General features: G+C 39.8%; 1 protein-coding gene across 5 annotated transcripts in view; it reads left to right on the top strand.

The window, feature by feature from the left end:
• CTCF (CCCTC-binding factor) overlaps window positions 1-17,692 on the top strand; it is a 43,555-nt gene that overhangs the window by 12,569 nt on the left and 13,294 nt on the right. For all 5 annotated transcript variants that reach the window (XM_059667759.1, XM_059667758.1, XM_059667757.1 and 2 more), the window contains 4 exons: window positions 10,217-11,006; window positions 11,296-11,466; window positions 14,040-14,173; window positions 16,682-16,802. In XM_059667759.1, coding sequence (XP_059523742.1) covers window positions 10,226-11,006; window positions 11,296-11,466; window positions 14,040-14,173; window positions 16,682-16,802 — 1,207 coding nt within the window. In that variant the 5' untranslated portion in view covers window positions 10,217-10,225. The remainder of the gene's footprint in view (window positions 1-10,216; window positions 11,007-11,295; window positions 11,467-14,039; window positions 14,174-16,681; window positions 16,803-17,692) is intronic.

Genomic DNA, 17,692 nt, shown 5'->3' with positions numbered 1-17,692 from the left:
AGAGAGAATCACAGGTTGGCTGCCTCTTGCACTTCCCCTACTTGGGATAGAGCCCACAACCCAGGCATGTGCCCTTGACTGGAATCGAACCCGGGATCCTTCGGTCCCCAGGCCAGTGCTCTATCCACTGAGCCAAGCCTGCTAGGGCTCTTGAGGACTTTTTAAAAGGTCTCATCCAGCCCGGCTGGTGTGGCTCAGTGGATGAGCACCTACCTAGGAACCAGGAGGTCATGGTTCAATTCCCAGTCAGGGCACATGCCCAGGTTATTGGCTTGATCCCCAGTAGGGGACATGCTGGAGGCAGCCACTCAATGATTCTCTCTCATCATTGATGTTTCCATCTCTCTTTCCTTCTCCCTTCCTCTCTGAAATCAATAATAAATATATATATATATATATATTTTTTATTTATTTTATTTTTTTTAAAGTCTCTTCTACACCAGAGCTACTGAATCAGAATCTCTGGGATCTGTGTATTTTAAAGTTCACCAGGTGATTCTGTTACCAACCAGGTTTGGGAAACAGTGCTTAGGTAGAATGTGCCCCAAAATCCATGGAGGTGCCTGTTAGATGTTCTATAAATTTTCTCTGTGTGTAATTTATTCCATTTTATAGCATTCATTCAAGATGATAGATTTGCTACAGATTCCCACCCTTTTCTCCTATTCCCAGTAATGGAAAACTGTGGAACTGCTCCAAAGACAGTATAACTGAGCTGCTTTCAGGGATATGGGCCTGGAGCACGGCAAGGAGGGATTTGGTGGTCACTCTTGAGAGAGCAAAAAGAAGTGAGACATTAGGTTGCTGTGTGCCAGCAAAAGTGTGATCCAGGCTGTAGAAAGTAGAGAGGGACAGCATGTGTGTAGGAGGCAGCCTCCAGTCAGTACTGTGGCATAGCATGTTGACTCTCAGGTAAGTTTTGTCTTTTGTTTTAAATGTTCAATAAATGAAATAAACAGGCTACCCTTAATGTGGGGCTAGAACATGGCCTCTGTAACCAGGTTACAATAATAACTTTGAGATGGTTTAGCACATTTCCATGTTACGTTGAATATTTTTGCACAAAGTTGGTCTAATTCCTTACATATTTAAATTTCCCCATATGCTATATCCCTGCTAGAATGCTCCTCTCTTACTATAGTTTGCCTGGCAGGATCCTCTCACCCTTGAAAATCCAGCTTTAATAAAAATTCTCCTTAAAGCCCTTCACTCATTTAAGCCATCCTTTGTGCCAGGGTATGGGAAGTCTGTTAACTCCTGTTACAGCAGCCATCACACTGTATAGCTGCTATTTGTTTTATCTGTCTCCCTGCCAGATGAGCTTCCTGGAACTAAGCCCTGTGCAGTTAGGACCTCCACTACAGTACCAAGTAATTAAAAGGGAAATTCATATCTGTGTGACTAGCATCAGGCACCTTTTGGTGAAGAATTACTAAATTTTAATGTCTTAAAAAATTAGTGTATTCAATTAGCTTTTATTTTTACGTGGCAGGATTTTTAATATTTTTTTAAATTTTTTTAAAAAACTGGTTTCAGCTGAAACCGGTTTGGCTCAGTGGATAGAGCGTCGGCCTGCGGACTGAAAGGTCCCAGGTTCGATTCCGGTCAAGGGCATGTACCTTGGTTGCGGGCACATCCCCAGTAGGAGATGTACAGGAGGCAGCTGATCAATGTTTCTCTCTCATTGATGGTTCTAACTCTCTATCTCTCTCCCTTCCTCTCTGTAAAAAATCAATAAAATATATTTTAAAAAAAGAAAAGAAAAAGAAAAACTGATTTCAGGGAGAGGAACGGAGAGGGAGAGAGAAATAGAAACACCAATGATGAGAGAATCATTGATTGGCTGCCTCCTGCATGTCCCCTACTGGGGGTTGAGCCTGCAACCCGGGGAATGTGCCCTTGAGCAGAATCAAACCCAGGACCCTTCAGTCTGCAGGCCGATGCTCTATCCACTGAGCCAAACCATCTAAGGATTTTTTTTTTTTTAATCTAACCTACAATTGTGTTAGGACTTCTTTTTCTGCTTAATAAATGACATAAACATAGCAAAAAAGAAAATAAGCTCATACAATAGAGCTTCTACTTAGCACACAATGTTTGTTTTTCCATGTGTTCTTCCTGCTCTTGTCATGTGCAAGAACCATTTGTGCATGTTTCATATGACATTGGCACCAATGTTGAGTGTCTGCTCTTTATCTAACACTTTTATATTCATTGCTGCAGAAATAAAAAACATAGTTCCTGCCCTTACCATTAAGCTAAAAGTCTATTTGGGGAAAAGACACAGACATAGAACAATTGACTACAGTAAAAACCAAAAAAAAAACAAACTTGAAGTCAGCAGTCAAGGTTGAGAAGACTACTGATTTAGGTTAGCAATTTTCAACCTTTTTCATCTCATAGCACACACTAATTACTAAAATTCTTCAGCACACCAAAAAAAATATATGTATTTTGCCTATCTGACAAAAAATAGGTATACTTTTGACTCATTCACACCGGACGACTATTGTTTTGTTGACTTGTCGTTTTTTTATTTGATGACCTAAGGGAAAAGTGAGGTTGCATGTTTTACAAATTCTTGTGGCACACCACTGTGCTTCAGCACACAGGTTGAAAATCGCTGGTTTAGGGGATGACTTGAGCTGAGAGGGTGGGGGACAACGGAGTTGGCTATTGTGTGGAAGATGCCCCAAAGGTGAGGGTGGGTGGGTGGAAAGTATGGGAACAGATTGTACAGAAGTCCGGGAGCAAAGCCGGGGAGTTGATTTAGTAAGCCTCAACCACGTGTTTTTTGTGCCTCATTTCAAGAGTTAGTCTGGCAGCAATATACCGGACAGACTAAACTAGTAAGAGACCAGCCTGGGAAGCTGTTCTGGGTGTTTTGGGTTTCTTTTTTTCGGGGGGTGGTGGTGGTTTTGTTTGTTTGTTTTGCTCTTAAGTTTTCTCTTCCATTCCTGGATTTGGTCAGTCACCAGGTTCTGTTAACTGGTTGCAGCCTTTATTCTACAGAGATTCAGTAGTTTATCAAATAAGTCATTTTTGTGGTGGAGAAAATTTATCTAGGGCTTGTGATTAGAATTGTAGGAAACAAACATCATATATTTTTGTTTAGCTAACATGTATTCATTGCCTTTGGTGGGACCGGGAGGTGGGGCGGGAAGGGAATACAGAGAAGCACAGTTGCCAGGCTCTGTGCACACATTGTTTTATTTAATCTTAATGACAACCTATGAGGTGGATAACATTATTCCTGTTTTGTACACAAGGAAATGGAGGCACAGAGGGGTAGCATATCTCACTCTAGGTCAGTGATGGCGAACCTATGACACGCGTGTCAGAGGTGACATGCGAACTCATTTTTTTGGTTGATTTTTCTTTGTTAAATGGCATTTAAATATATAAAATAAATATCAAAAATATAAGTCTTTGTTTTACTATGGTTGCAAATATCAAAAAATTTCTATATGTGACACGGCACCAGAGTTAAGTTAGGGGTTTGTTTTTTTTTTTTTTCAAAATGCTGACATGCAGAGCTCAAAAGGTTTGCCCTCACTGCAGCATACTGCTAGTAAATAAAAGAACCAGAATTGGAATGTAGGTCTCTGGCTGGAGAGTCTAAGCTCTGGACTATTCCATTCTGCTTGTCCTGCCTTTTTAAAAAGAAAATTACTATTCTTTTTTTGGTTCTTGGTGCTTTTAATGTGAAACAAGAGTTTTCTTCATGTTATTACATTAAAACACGATTTTTAATGTCTGCATAGTATTCCATTTAGTGGACGTATCATTTACTAGATTTAACTATTCCCCTGTCGCTTTAATTTAGGTTGTTTATCATTATTTGCTTTAATAATGTTTTAAATTTTCTGTGATAGTGACAGTACTAGATTATATCATTGTAGCTTTATAATATGTTAACATTTGGTTATAGAAGATTGCCTTCATTTTTCAGAAATTTTATTGCTATCAATATCTTGTTTATTTCAGACAGATTTTGAAAATTATTGTATGTAAAAAGTAGAAAGAATGTCTTTACAATGTTTGGTCTTTCTGATCATGGATACAGATAGTACTGTCCCTATTTAGTGAGGTGTTTTTTTATGCCTCCTAGAAGAGTTTTGTAATCTTTAGATAACAAATGCACATTTTGAGTTGAGGTTATTTTTATTTTGATAAGAATAGTATAACTTTCTATATTTCTGTATTGTTTTTCTGTACTTTCTATTTATTGAATATGTACGTATACTCTATACAATTTCATGTATAGTCCATCTCATTTGAAGAAATATATAGAAAGTACAAATAGTAAATGATATAAAGTCAAACCTGCAGAAAATACCAATTAGAATAGAATAATTGGTACATAATTTGAGAGGAAAATAATTGATCAATGTGTGGCAACTTAAAAAAAAGCGATATTACATAGGTTTCTCAGTGAAAGAAAAAAAAATCTTTAAAGAAAAACTTTTCCATGTATGTGATTCCAAATGAAATTTCTCCCACGTATCCTTTAGTGTAAGCCAAGGGCATAATGCCAAAACAAAACTTGATGAAAGCAGTTCTTTAGGGGATAAGATCCTATGACCCAAGTATACCCAGTTTTCTGATGTTCTGGGCATATAATTCTGGGATAAAGACTAGAATAGAATGCTGAATTCCACTGAGGTGGAATAAGGACAGAAAAGTCTCTTTCTTTTTTTAATCCTCACCCAAGGATATGTTTTTATTGATATTTTTAGAGAGGAAGAGGGAGGGAGAGAGAAACAGCAATAGGTTGCCCCACCCCAATCAGAATCGAACTTGTAACCTTTGGTGACACTCCAACCAAATGAGCCACCTGGCCAGGGTAGAAAAGGCTCTTGAATTTACCTGTTAAAGGCCATTCCTGGCTTCCGAGCAATTCAATAATTGAGAAACAGAAACCAGACTGGTAAACCAAAGGGTGGAAGAGAAAGGAGTGAAGACAGCCAGTGTGGAGTTGAACATGGAGGGAATATAGAGATAGTAGATGCTAAATTGTCAGGGGGAGTTAAAGGGAGTTTTAAGATGGGAAAGATTTGAGCAACATAGAGCTGGCAGACAAGAGGCTGAGGCAAGAGGGAGAGGGCTGATCTAGAAGACTCCCCAAGGATGCTGGCGAGGCGCCTTGGGTGGCCTGTGAGCAAGCGCAGACCTCAGAGCCCTTTGTGTCCTAGTCTAGGCCTCTGTATCTTCCCACTCCACAAGTCAGCAGAGCCAAGGGAGGTGCTCAGGTGCCAGTTTTCCTCTCTTCTAGCCTCTTCACCCCCAGGTACCAGGATCGTCCTGCCTTAGCCTGAGGGAACCTCCTGCCTACCCTCTACCCAGATGTTGATTTGAATGATTTTTTTTTTTTTTAATGTTTCTAAGCTTTACTTTTTCACCAATATGATAGAAAATACAGGAAGGATCTGGTCCTCAGAGTTCCATTTTATGTGTGATATTGTGTCCCAGGGGACTAACCTGCTTTGCCACGCTCTTTTGATTGGTTAGTAACGGATTAGGGACTAGAGTCCATGTTTCTTTACTTCTTAGGTGATAACCAAACATCCACATAGATGACCTTTAGGTAGTAAAACTGAGAGTGCAGATGTGGATTTTAAAGATCTCTGTGTAGCGACAGCAGAAGTAAAAAGGTTAGCAAATGGAGTGGCTACAGAGAAAGGAACAGAGCCTTAATGTGCTAAGAGGGAGGAGCTCTAAGAGACAAGGGAAGGCAGGAGCCAAGGGAAAAAGAGGCCCTGATGAAGGAAGAATATCAGTTTCATACTGTTAGATGCCAGAGGAAACTAAGGTTGAGGATGAAGGAAAGGCCTTTGGGTTGGCTGGTGTGGGTTTTGGTGAATGGTGCTTGTGGACCAAATAGAAGCACCACAGAGTAGGCTAAGAAGCAGCGGAGTCCTTTATTTAAAAAACAGAGCATGGTTTATCTATTGATGGGTTTTTGTTTGTTTTGTTTTGTTTAAGGGAGAGAGAGAGAGAGAGAAACAAACATGGATCAGTTGCCTTCTACACAAGCCCCAAACAGATCAAACCCGCAACCTGGGTCTGTGCCCTGACGGGGAAGGAACCCCTCCATCACCTTTTGGTATACAGGCTGATGCTCCAATCAGTGGAGCCACCCAGCCAGGGCTGGAGTCCTTTTTCATAAGGACAAGTTCTTAAAATAGAGCAAAGCCATGCCCTGGCTCAGTGGTTATACTGTTGGCCTGTGCACCAAAGAGCCCTTGGTTCAATTCCTGGTCAAGGATAGGTACTTCGGTTGCCAGTTCCTTCCCCACCCCTTGTCCAGGCACCTGCAGGAGGCAACCAGTTGATGTGTCTCTCTCACGTCAATGTTTCTCTCCCTCTTCCTCTCTCTCCCCTCTCCCTCCCTCCCTTCTACTCTCTGAAAACCAATGAGAAAAAATATCCTCAGGTGAGGATTAAAAATAAAAAATAAATAAATAGAGCAAAGCCATATACAGTAGTATGCAAATTAATCGTTTATGTGCTTCATTTTTCAGATTTCAATAAGTAAGCTAACATATTTTGATAATCAGAAAAAAAGTTGTGTCCCTGGAATAAATGTAAATCCCTTTTTAGTGGTGGTGATCCACAAAAAGATTTTACAAAACCTAGAAAGCATGGCCAACCCAAGCAAGGAGACTGGCAAAGAATATGAGAGAGAAAATGTCCATTCCCCCACCCCCCTCAGTGGGCAGAGCTGAATCCATAAAGAGAGAAGATGGATCAGAACTACTGAGTGGGGAGAGGGAGTGGTGACATAGCTAGGAGAACACAGTCAGTCCCCTGGGAGCGGGGAGAGACCTGGTCCAGCCTCTAAAGTTAATTATTGATTTCAGAGGAGAGACTCCCTTCTGGAGAAAGTTAGGTAAAGGAATCCAGTGCCTGAGGGGATTTCTAAGCAGTGTATGGGAGAGGCTCTTTTTTTCTCTGTCGAAATAAAAGCTGCTGCTTTAAGACCCTGAGTAGATTGTTCATGGACCTAATACTCTGTCAGCTCGACTCCCCGGCAACACAGTTGGTTTCAATTTGTGCTCCTTTGTACCAGTTATTTTTCTACCTGGTCTTTTAGGTTGGACTTGGTTATTTACAAGCAATTTCTAACATTTTAAGTTCTCAAGATGGACAAGAGGGATTTTTCTGGTGTGGTTTTTTTTTTTTTTCAAATTATTGTATGCTACAAAAACCTACAGAGCTCAGAGATTAAATGCTTTTCCTCCACCAGTTTTATTACAAAGGATATCTAAATAGCTGGGATTATGTAGTGATTTTCTGGCAGGGCCAGCAATAGCATCTGCAGCTTGTGAAATGTTGTTTTTTGTCCTTTTGTTACTTTTCTCAAGAATGTCACCAACATAGATGGGGTTTGTTCTCTGTTCCCTAAATCCAGCGTTTGGAGTTGCCATCTTTGCTGAGGTCCCAATTTTGAGACCTTCGTGGTCTGGAAAAATATTTCTTAAAATGTGTGAAAGTAATATTATAAAGTAGTACTTCTTTTATGAAACCACATAGGGATCCATTAAGTTGCAAATTCTGATTCTATGGGTCAAGGGTGAGGCCTAAGTTTGTGTTTCCAATGAGTTCCAAGGTTACGCCAGTGCTGCTGGTTCTTAGACTGTACTCTGAGCAACAACGGCATAAAGTTGTGCTGTCCAATACACTATAGCCCCTGGCCACATGGGGCTGTTGAGAACCTACAGTGACTAGTTCAAATTGAGGAGTACTATAAATGTAAAATATATACCAGATTCCAAAGGTTTATTATGAAAAAAAGAATATAAAATATCTTATTAATGTTTTTGTTGGTTGCATCTTTTATTTTTTAATATATTTTTATTAATTTCAGATAGGAAGGAGGAGGGAGAGATAGAAACATCAATGATGAGAGAGAATCATTTATCGGCTGCTCCTGCACGCCCCCTACAGGTTATTGAGCCTGTAACCAGGCATGTGCTCTTGACCGGAATCGAACGTAAGACCTTTCAGTCCGCAAGCAAATGCTCTATCCACTGAGCCAATCCGGCTAGGGCTATTGGTTACATCTTTTTTTAATTTTTTTATTTTTTATTTTTTTATTTTTGGTTACATCTTAAAGTAATAATATTTGGGACATACTAGGTTAAATAAAATTATTAAAATTAATTTCACCTGTTTCTTTTTACTTTTTCAATATGACACTAGAAAAATTACATCTATGTGACACATTTGTGGCCTCTATTATATTTCTAGTCTAGAGCATTAATTCCTATCCTAAGAATAATCTATCTGAACAATATTGGTTTTATAAAAGAAATTACAGTTAGGATCATGCTTAAAGTGGTCTTTTATCAGAAATACGAGACCTTACAATAAAAAGCTAGCACATTGATGCTTGAAATTATAAAGCATTCTACAAATGTTCCTTGATCCTCACCTTATGTAGTAACATTTTATATTTGTCCCCATTATTAATGGAACACCTAGTAAGAGGTCTTTGCATTGAGCCTTGTAGTGTTTTTCTCTTTGTTGTTGAGAACAAGGGACTAATGAAAGTAAGTAATGGCAGAACAAATCAGACTGACAACCAGCAACCCACAATGTTTTCCATCAGCCTGGGTTATGTTCCGTGCAGATGGTAGGATTTGCTGAATCTACCAAAAAAATGTAGGTTGCTTCAAGCCTGGCTTTTGCCCTCAAAGAGATTTCACAAGCCAGCTGGGAAAATGGATCATTTGAGAAAAATTTAAGCATAAAATAGTGTGGTTATTTTATCAGCAGACACATTCAGAGAAAGTAGTGGCTACAGAGCAACAAGTCATAAATCTGAATAGGTTATCTGGGGTTAGATAGTAAGAGGCCTTGAAAGCCATGCATCTCTCCCTTTTGCCAATAAGGGGATACACTTTGTTGTAGAAATCAAGCACTGTTTTTGTGAACCAAGTAAGTCTTAACTTCCCCTGCCAGAAAGCACATGTAGTTTCCCAGTACCATATGCATATAATCTTCTTACTTTGTGTCAGGAAAGACTATCCAAAGCTATTCAACCAACATAGCATTCTCCTGTCTCTCATACCTGAATAGCCTCCAAACCTACCTACTTTTACCTAAAACCATTGTACCTGTTCTGTCCCTCATGTTAGACAGTAACTCCTACAGTGCAGAACCAGGTCTTGCCCACCCCTCTGTAGTCTTTGTACTCCTTTGCAGGTGGTTCTGGCTTAAGAAGAACCTTCCCTGACTGTTAGCATGGATACAGCATTAAGGTGCCTGGACAGAGAATTAAAGAAATGTACCTCTGATAGAAGTAGCAAAAGCTTTGCTTGAGACTGAGGGAAGAATGGAAAACACTTGAAATTTTTTAATTTTTAATTAGCCTTGTATATACTTGCAGGTTTTAAGTCGTTACTTTCAGTTAGATGATTGTTCAGACTCATTTTACTCTTAGGTATCTGGGTACTCTGAGTATTCACGAGACTTAAGAGCCAGAAGCTATGAATTGGCTGATTTTCCCCCCCTGGTTTTGTTAATAATTCTTTAATATAAACTATCTAGAGTAGAATTTAACTGTCTCATGTTATATATTTCTTAACCATTTGTTGTTTTGAATCAGGACCCAAAGAAGATCCATATGCAGTGATTGATTGCTGCATTTTTTTAAGTCTCTTTTTATCTGTGTCAGGGTTTTTCAAATTCAGCACTATTGCTATTCTTTTTTGTGGAGGACTGACTTGTGCATATAGCAAGGTTTTTAGTAATATCTCTGGCCTCTCTGCCCACTGAATGCTAAGTAGCATACCCACTCTAGAAGTGATAACCAAAAATGTCTCCAGGCCTTGCCAAATGTCACCTGGAGGCAAAGTCACCCCACTACTGATCTGTAGGTTCTCTCTCTATCCCTCCCATCTTTTTCTTGTGATTTATTTGCAAAAGAAACTGCAGTTTCCTTCTGTCTAGATTTCACCCCTGTAGTGTAACTTAACATCCTCTGTCACCAATTCCCTATTAATTGGTAGTTGAATCGAGAAGCTATATTAGTTTAAATGTTTTTGTTTTGTTTGACAAGACTGCTTCATGGGTAATGTTTTGTCCTTCTGTCAGGAGGCACATGGTGTGTGTTATTTTCTTCAGGGATCTTTTTAAAAATGTATTACATATATTTTCATGTAGATATAAACTTTATTTAAATACCAATCTGTGTTCTCTCTTAATAAAGGAAGGGGAAATGGAAGGTGAGGCGGTTGAAGCCATTGTGGAGGAATCTGAAACTTTCATTAAAGGGAAGGAGAGAAAGACTTACCAGAGACGCCGGGAAGGGGGCCAGGAAGAGGACGCTTGCCACCTACCCCAGAACCAGACTGATGGGGGTGAGGTGGTTCAGGATGTCAGTAGTAGTGTGCAGATGGTCATGATGGAACAGCTGGATCCTACCCTTCTTCAGATGAAGACCGAAGTAATGGAGGGTACGGTCGCTCCAGAAGCAGAGGCTGCTGTGGACGATACCCAGATCATAACCTTGCAGGTTGTAAATATGGAGGAACAGCCCATAAACATAGGAGAGCTTCAGCTTGTTGAAGTCCCCGTTCCCGTGACTGTACCTGTTGCTACCACTTCAGTAGATGAACTCCACGGGGCTTATGAGAATGAAGTGTCTAAAGAGGGCCTTGCAGAAAATGAACCCATGATCTGTCACACCTTACCTTTGCCCGAAGGGTTTCAAGTGGTGAAAGTGGGGGCCAATGGAGAGGTGGAGACGCTAGAGCAAGGGGAACTTCCACCTCAGGAAGATCCTATTTGGCAAAAAGACCCAGACTATCAGCCACCAGCCAAAAAAACAAAGAAAACCAAAAAGAGCAAACTTCGCTACACAGAGGAGGGCAAAGATGTGGATGTTTCTGTCTATGACTTCGAGGAAGAGCAACAAGAGGGTCTGCTATCCGAGGTTAATGCAGAGAAAGTGGTTGGTAACATGAAGCCTCCAAAACCAACAAAAATTAAGAAGAAAGGTAAAATGATTTTATCCCTTCTATTCTCATAAAACCAATTTGGAATGAAGTACATAACGATATATATATGCAGGTTATTTTATATTAAATTAACTTATTTTTTAAGATCATGATGTGAGTGCTAGTCTTTTTATAGCCAGTCTAAAATAAGTTTTTAAGTCCTGAAGATAAAGAAGTAAATCTATTAGTGGCAAAAAAAATAATTATGATATTTATAGAAATTTAAGATTGGGATTAATCTTAACATTTTTTAACCCTACAACAAGTAAGTGTTTTATTTTGCATATAGGTGTAAAGAAGACATTCCAGTGTGAGCTTTGCAGTTACACGTGTCCACGGCGTTCAAATTTGGATCGTCACATGAAAAGTCACACTGATGAGAGACCACACAAGTGCCATCTCTGTGGCAGGGCATTCAGGACAGTCACCCTCCTGAGGAATCACCTTAACACACACACAGGTGCTGGATAAGATGTTGGGAACTACAGCATAGCTACGATTAAAACTTGGACTTTGTAAGGATGGTGACCCAGAGAAAGATTATCTGTGGTAGATAACCTGTCGTATTTCCTAAAGACATCACCATTGTGTTACTAAGGTTTTAACAACTACTAAAAATGACCCCCAAAATTCCTAGGCAAAAATTGCCAGACACTTTGTTGAAGAATGTTAGAAATAGTAGTGAAATCCTACCTTTGTAGGATTTCAAAAACCATGCTTTCTGGTTGTTTTACCGCAAGGAAGATAAGTAATTCATAATCTCAGAATGGAAAGTGTAAGGCTGATCTTTCTAACAGTTCAGACATTTATTCATTCACACTCCATGTGTACTTCCGCATTCTAACATTAGCTTCACCTTGACTGTGGTCAGGTCTTGGGGGTCACTAAAGTGGAGGACTATGCACTGGAGCTCTCTTTTAGGCTCTCTTCCGGGCTCTTGGCATTTTAGTGTTGGCTTTGGCTCTAAGTGCTAACAGTGAAACTTCTTTCACCCAGTTCTTTATGCAGAGTAGCTGTTCTCTATCCAGATTCTCCACATAATTTTATATGATGACTCTTGTTTTTATTTGATGTGCTGATTATCCAATGAGTATGATTAAGTGGGGCTTGGCCTATAAGCAGTATGGTGTGTATTTGTATTTTTTTGCTGATGTGACTTAGTCACTTTTTAAAAAATATTTTTTTATTGATTTCAGAGAAGAGGGAGAGAGAGAGAGAAACATCAGTGATGAGAGAGAATCATTGATCAGCTGCCTCCTGTATGCCCCCCACTGGGGATCAAGCCTGCAACCCAGACATGTGCCCTTGACCAGATTCAAACCCGGAACCCTTCAGTCTGCAGGCTGACGCTCTATCCACTGAGCCAAACCAGCTATGGCTGACTTAGTCACTTTTCGCGATCTTCCTAGTTTCTACTCAGACACTTGATATGTTTTATTTGGCAGTTTGAAGACATTATAAAAGCAGCATATCTATAATAATAAAAGCGTAATATGCTAATTAGGCCGGACAGCTGGACGACCTTCTGGACGAAGCCAAGCTGCGAGGGCTGAGCCCCTTGCACAAATTTTGTGCATCAGGCCTCTACTGACTAGATAAAAGTAGCTGGCCCCAGAAAGTCAGTTCATGCTGAGGAATAACATCTTTGCATTTTCTAGATGTAGTTGTATTGCATTCTAAGGTACACCCTTGCCTATGTCAAAATGCTGTAGCAATTGAAGCGTGACTTGGTGAGCGTGGACCTTGAGCAGCGGGCCATACGTGGTCTTGTGGTGCAACCCGATGAAAATCTGCCCCACAGCAGAGATTCTTCCTTAATTGCCATTCTTACGTCCACCAGACCAGGGGTGGGGAGTGTCTGGCCCGTGGATCATATAAGGCCCAAGAAATCATTTAGTCTGGCCTTACCAAAGCCTTAAGGGTGAGTTAATTAAATGTTTGACCAAATATAGCAGAGCTAAATTTTAAATTGATAATTTTGTATGGCCTGCAAATGATGTTATAAATATCCAAATGGCCCTTGGCAACAAAAAGGTTCCCCACCCCTGCTCTAGACAGTACTAGGTGAGCGTTGGAGATTCTTGGTTTTCAGTTTGCCTCTTTAGAAGTGGATGCTGCTTTCCTTCTCTTGTTAACTGTTATTTTACTTATATCTCTATACTACCAGACTATACATTTTTCATAGACAAGAACTCTGTCCTTCACTCCTATATCCTCTGGTATTAAAGGAGCAAATTGAGCAAATAAGCATTCATTGGAATTTCTTAGTTAATGATCATACTCCAATCACACTTCGCTCTCCATGGTTCTCTCAATCTCTGGGAGAATCATTTTTGTAATGGCTGCCTCCATTCATTACATTGGAGCTCTTCCTAATTCCATTCTCAGAGGTAGCCTTCTTTTGGTTTTGGTGTTTGGGATTACCTTGCTGTCCCCATTTACCTGCAGCCCATAATTAAAGATGATCCCTAGTGTCTGAATAATAGTCTGTAAAAACAGCACTCTGTTCTTCTGTCAGCTTTATCACCTCATTGTCATTACCTGGGCATTTCTTTCCAATGCAATATTCAGAATATAAAGTGGCTAGAAAAGGTTTACTAAAGTAATATGGGACATATTGAAAACAATAAGATTCTTTCAATGACGGGGGGAAAAACAAGAAATGTATTGGCTGTGTATATTATTAGTTTATAGAAATGTTCAAATATTCCTGAATTGACATGCAGATCATAGAATGATAGACATGGATGTTGGAAAGTGTTGAAAGTGATCTGTATAAAGGCAGTCGTACTTGGTAAAACCTTTGATAAATTTCTAGAATTCTTTATCAAATGGGTAATTAAGAGATACTAAATGTTTAGCACATTTTCTAATAGTTTAGGGTTAGTGTCGTAAAGTCTGCCAGTTCTTCTTATAGTTTTTTGACCTACTTTCTGGCTATTGCAGAGTTAATGAAATAACCAGGGTCCATTCTCATGAATCATTAACTGTGCCCTTGATCTTGTCTTCCTGTTATATCCTCTTTTCTCTTAGGTACACGTCCTCACAAGTGCCCAGACTGTGACATGGCCTTTGTGACTAGTGGAGAATTGGTGCGGCATCGTCGTTACAAACACACCCATGAGAAGCCATTCAAGTGTTCCATGTGCGATTACGCCAGCGTAGAAGTGAGTATTCAGCTTGTTGGCTACTCTTAAGATCATGATACCAGTATGAGGATGTAAGCTACCCAAACTGACTTAAGATGAGATAGAAAATCTAATTAGATTATTAACACCCCCACTCCCCATCACCAAAAGAAACTGTAATGAGTATGAAAGATTTACCCTATAAAAAAGCACTAGTTCCACGTGTCATTATAGGCAACTTCCACCAAACTTCACAGAAACAAATAACTATATCCAGAGTATTTAAAAATGAGTTTTATCACCTTTATTATTTTAGATTACCCTGTTATCAAAACTGGATAAGGATACTACCTTATTCTCACAGAAAAGCAAATATTCTAAGTAAAATTAGTTTTTAAATCAAAAATAGTAATATATTTTAAAAAAATAAGTGATTACTGCTCTGGCCAGTGTTGCTCTATGGTTAGTGCATTGGCCCATGCACAGGTTTGTGCACATACCTGGGTTGCAGGTTCAACAATCCCTGGCCCTGGTTGGGGCATGTGAGGGAGGAACAAATCCATCTCTCTCATTCCCCCCTACCCCTTTGTCCCACTCTCTCTAAAAACATCCTGGGGAGAAGATTAGCAAGACAAAAAAAAGTGATTACTAGAGTATATTTAAAATGCAAGGACAGTTCAACATTAGGAATTTATTAGTGTGAACGAAATTGAGAGATTTTTAAAAACCATATGATCATTTGTATAGATTATTGAAAAACTAAATTTCAATACTCAGTTACTGTCTAGTGGAAGGAAATGTCTTTACTATAAGGAGTGTATACCAGAAATCCATAGTAAACTCTAACTCTGAAATATTGGAAGTATTCCCATTAAAATTGGAACAAGACATCTATCTTCTTGTTCAGCATTGTATTGGAAATCCTAGCTAATAGAATAAAATAAGAAATGAATGATAAATGGAAAGAAACAAAATTGTCCTTTCTTTCAGACATATTTCCTTATAGAAAATTCAAGAGTATTAGCTAAAAAAAAGAGTAGTAAGTGTTCAGTTGGGTGACCAGATATAAGTTAAGTACACAGAAATCCATGACTTACCTTATACCAGTTGTTCTCAACCTTCTGGCCCTTTAAATACAGTTCTCATGTTGTGACCCAACCATAAAATTATTATTTTTTAAAAATATATTTTATTGATTTTTTACAGAGAGGAAGGGAGAGAGATAGAGAGTCAGAAACATCGATGAGAGAGAAACATCGATCAGCTGCCTCCTGCACATCTCCCACTGGGGATGTGCCCGCAACCCAGGTACATGCCCTTGACCGGAATCGAACCTGGGACCCTTCAGTCCGCAGGCCAACGCTCTATCCACTGAGCCAAACCGGTTTCGGCCATAAAATTATTTTCATTGCTACTTCATGACTGTAATGTTGCTACTGTTATGAATTGTAATGTAAATATCTGATATGCAGGATGGTCTTAGGCGACCCCTGTGAAAGGGTCGTTCGACCGCCAAAGGGGTTGCGACCCACAGGTTGAGAAGCGCTACCTTATAATACTATCAATAGTAGGAAACAGTTTCAAATTCTAGCAAGGCAATATAATGATTTAGAGATAAACTGAACAATAAAAAACATCTGATACCTGTGTGAAGAAAACTTGATTTTTCTGAAGGACATTAATAAATGAAGAGACACTACAAGTTCCAAATTCAACTGGAAGAATAAATATGAATGACTAAGAAAATTTGACAAAAGAAGGAGGGGGTTGTGCAATTGGATGTTGTAAACACCATATAGTTATAAATGAAGACAATGTGATACTGGAGCAGAAATAAACAAAAAGCTCGTTGGGACCGAATAGAGTCTTGTGCACATAGGAATTTAATGTGTGATAAGGAGGCAAATCTTGGAAAGAATTATTCAGTAATGCTGTTGGGACCATTGTTAAACCACTCACAGTCTGAAAATTTGCTATGAGTGCAAGGGGATTAATAAGTATGTTTAAAGCACTTAGAATCAAGTTTGAAAGTCACTATTTTGTTGAAAAGGTACCCATAGAAGACGAAGATCATAGTCAGTAGTGAGGAACGTAAGTGACAGGCCCCTGAAGCCTGGCCTGTCTGGGAAGTGTTGATGATGGGAAGAGAGGACGGGGGGAATTAAAACGTGCTTATTAATTCGGATTCAAATTTTGGAAGAAAATTGATGAGCACGGATTATTTTTAAACTATTAGGAAAAATTCAAAAATATAAAAGTATATAGAATGATATATAATATACCCCCATGTCCCTATTATCCAGCTTAAAGTTATTAATGACCAATCTCGACTATGTATGCCCCTGTTTATTTACTCTCTTCCTTTAGATTACAGTATGGACTTGAGAAGCGAAGATTACAAAGAATGAGGAAGAGATGCTATCTTTTAGACTTTTTCTGTACTCTGACCTTCAGTGCCCAAAAGCTAACTTTTGTGCCTACCCCACAGCACTCACGTTACAGTATGTTAATTAAAGTGTAAGAGGTTTGGTTGCTTTCATGTTTCAGGTCAGCAAATTAAAACGTCACATTCGTTCTCATACTGGAGAGCGTCCGTTCCAGTGTAGCTTGTGCAGTTATGCCAGCAGGGACACATACAAGCTGAAAAGGCACATGAGAACCCATTCAGGTAGGACTTCTCCCCTCCTTGTTGTATCACTGAACTGCTTTTCAGTGGGTTCTGTGGCACCCTGTGAACTACCACATGCCCCTCCATTACCTGAATGGAAGTATATCATTGATGAGTGCCTTTCTGGCATATCTGCTGAATTCATTGTTCTGAATATACATTGAAGAAAAGAAAGTTTTTACTGTTGGAAATCTGGGTAGACTAACCCAGCTCATTCAGTTTTCCTAAAAGAAACATCTACCTGTAGGTCCTCTTGTCATCCCATGTGCTTTCCCCAAAAGGTAAGCATTGCTGTGGGAACTCTCTTCTTTGTTTCTTTTTCATTTTGGAAATATTTTTTAATTCTTTTATTATTTTTTTTAACAAATGGCCCCAGGGATAGGAGACCAGGGGAGCAGGGAGAAGGGGAAGCGAGGCCCCAGCCCCACAACCCTTCCCACCCACCACTTTTCCCCTTATATGTTTATAATCTATATATAAGGCCTGGGGTTGTGGGGAGGGGGGGTTAGAGGCAAGGGGAACTTCCTCAGCAGGGTGGAGGCTCCTTGTCCCCTTGGGGCCCAGGCTCTTCTGCCTGGTGGGAAGACTATTCTCAGGAAAGTGGCCCTGTCGGCTCCCAAGCTTTGGCATCCAGCATAAGGCATCAGGTGGGGAGGCCTGGGGGGCAGGCACATGTGGAAGAGGAAGTAGAGCTCCATTCATACTGGGCAGCTTGGGATGGTAACCTGAGAATTCAGACTTGGGGTTGTGGGGGTTTCTTCCTCACCTGCTGGTGAAGGTCAATGTGTTGGGTGCGGAAGGACCCGCTATAGGTGGAGGGTGGGGCTTTGAGATGGGAACAAGTCCTACTCTTTTTCTAATATGTACAACCCTGTGGCAGCAGCAGTTTA

The sequence above is a fragment of the Myotis daubentonii genome, chromosome 15 (assembly GCF_963259705.1).
Source record: "Myotis daubentonii chromosome 15, mMyoDau2.1, whole genome shotgun sequence".
In the NCBI taxonomy this organism is placed as follows: Eukaryota; Metazoa; Chordata; class Mammalia; order Chiroptera; family Vespertilionidae; genus Myotis; species Myotis daubentonii.
This window is presented reverse-complemented; position numbering and strand designations above follow the sequence as displayed.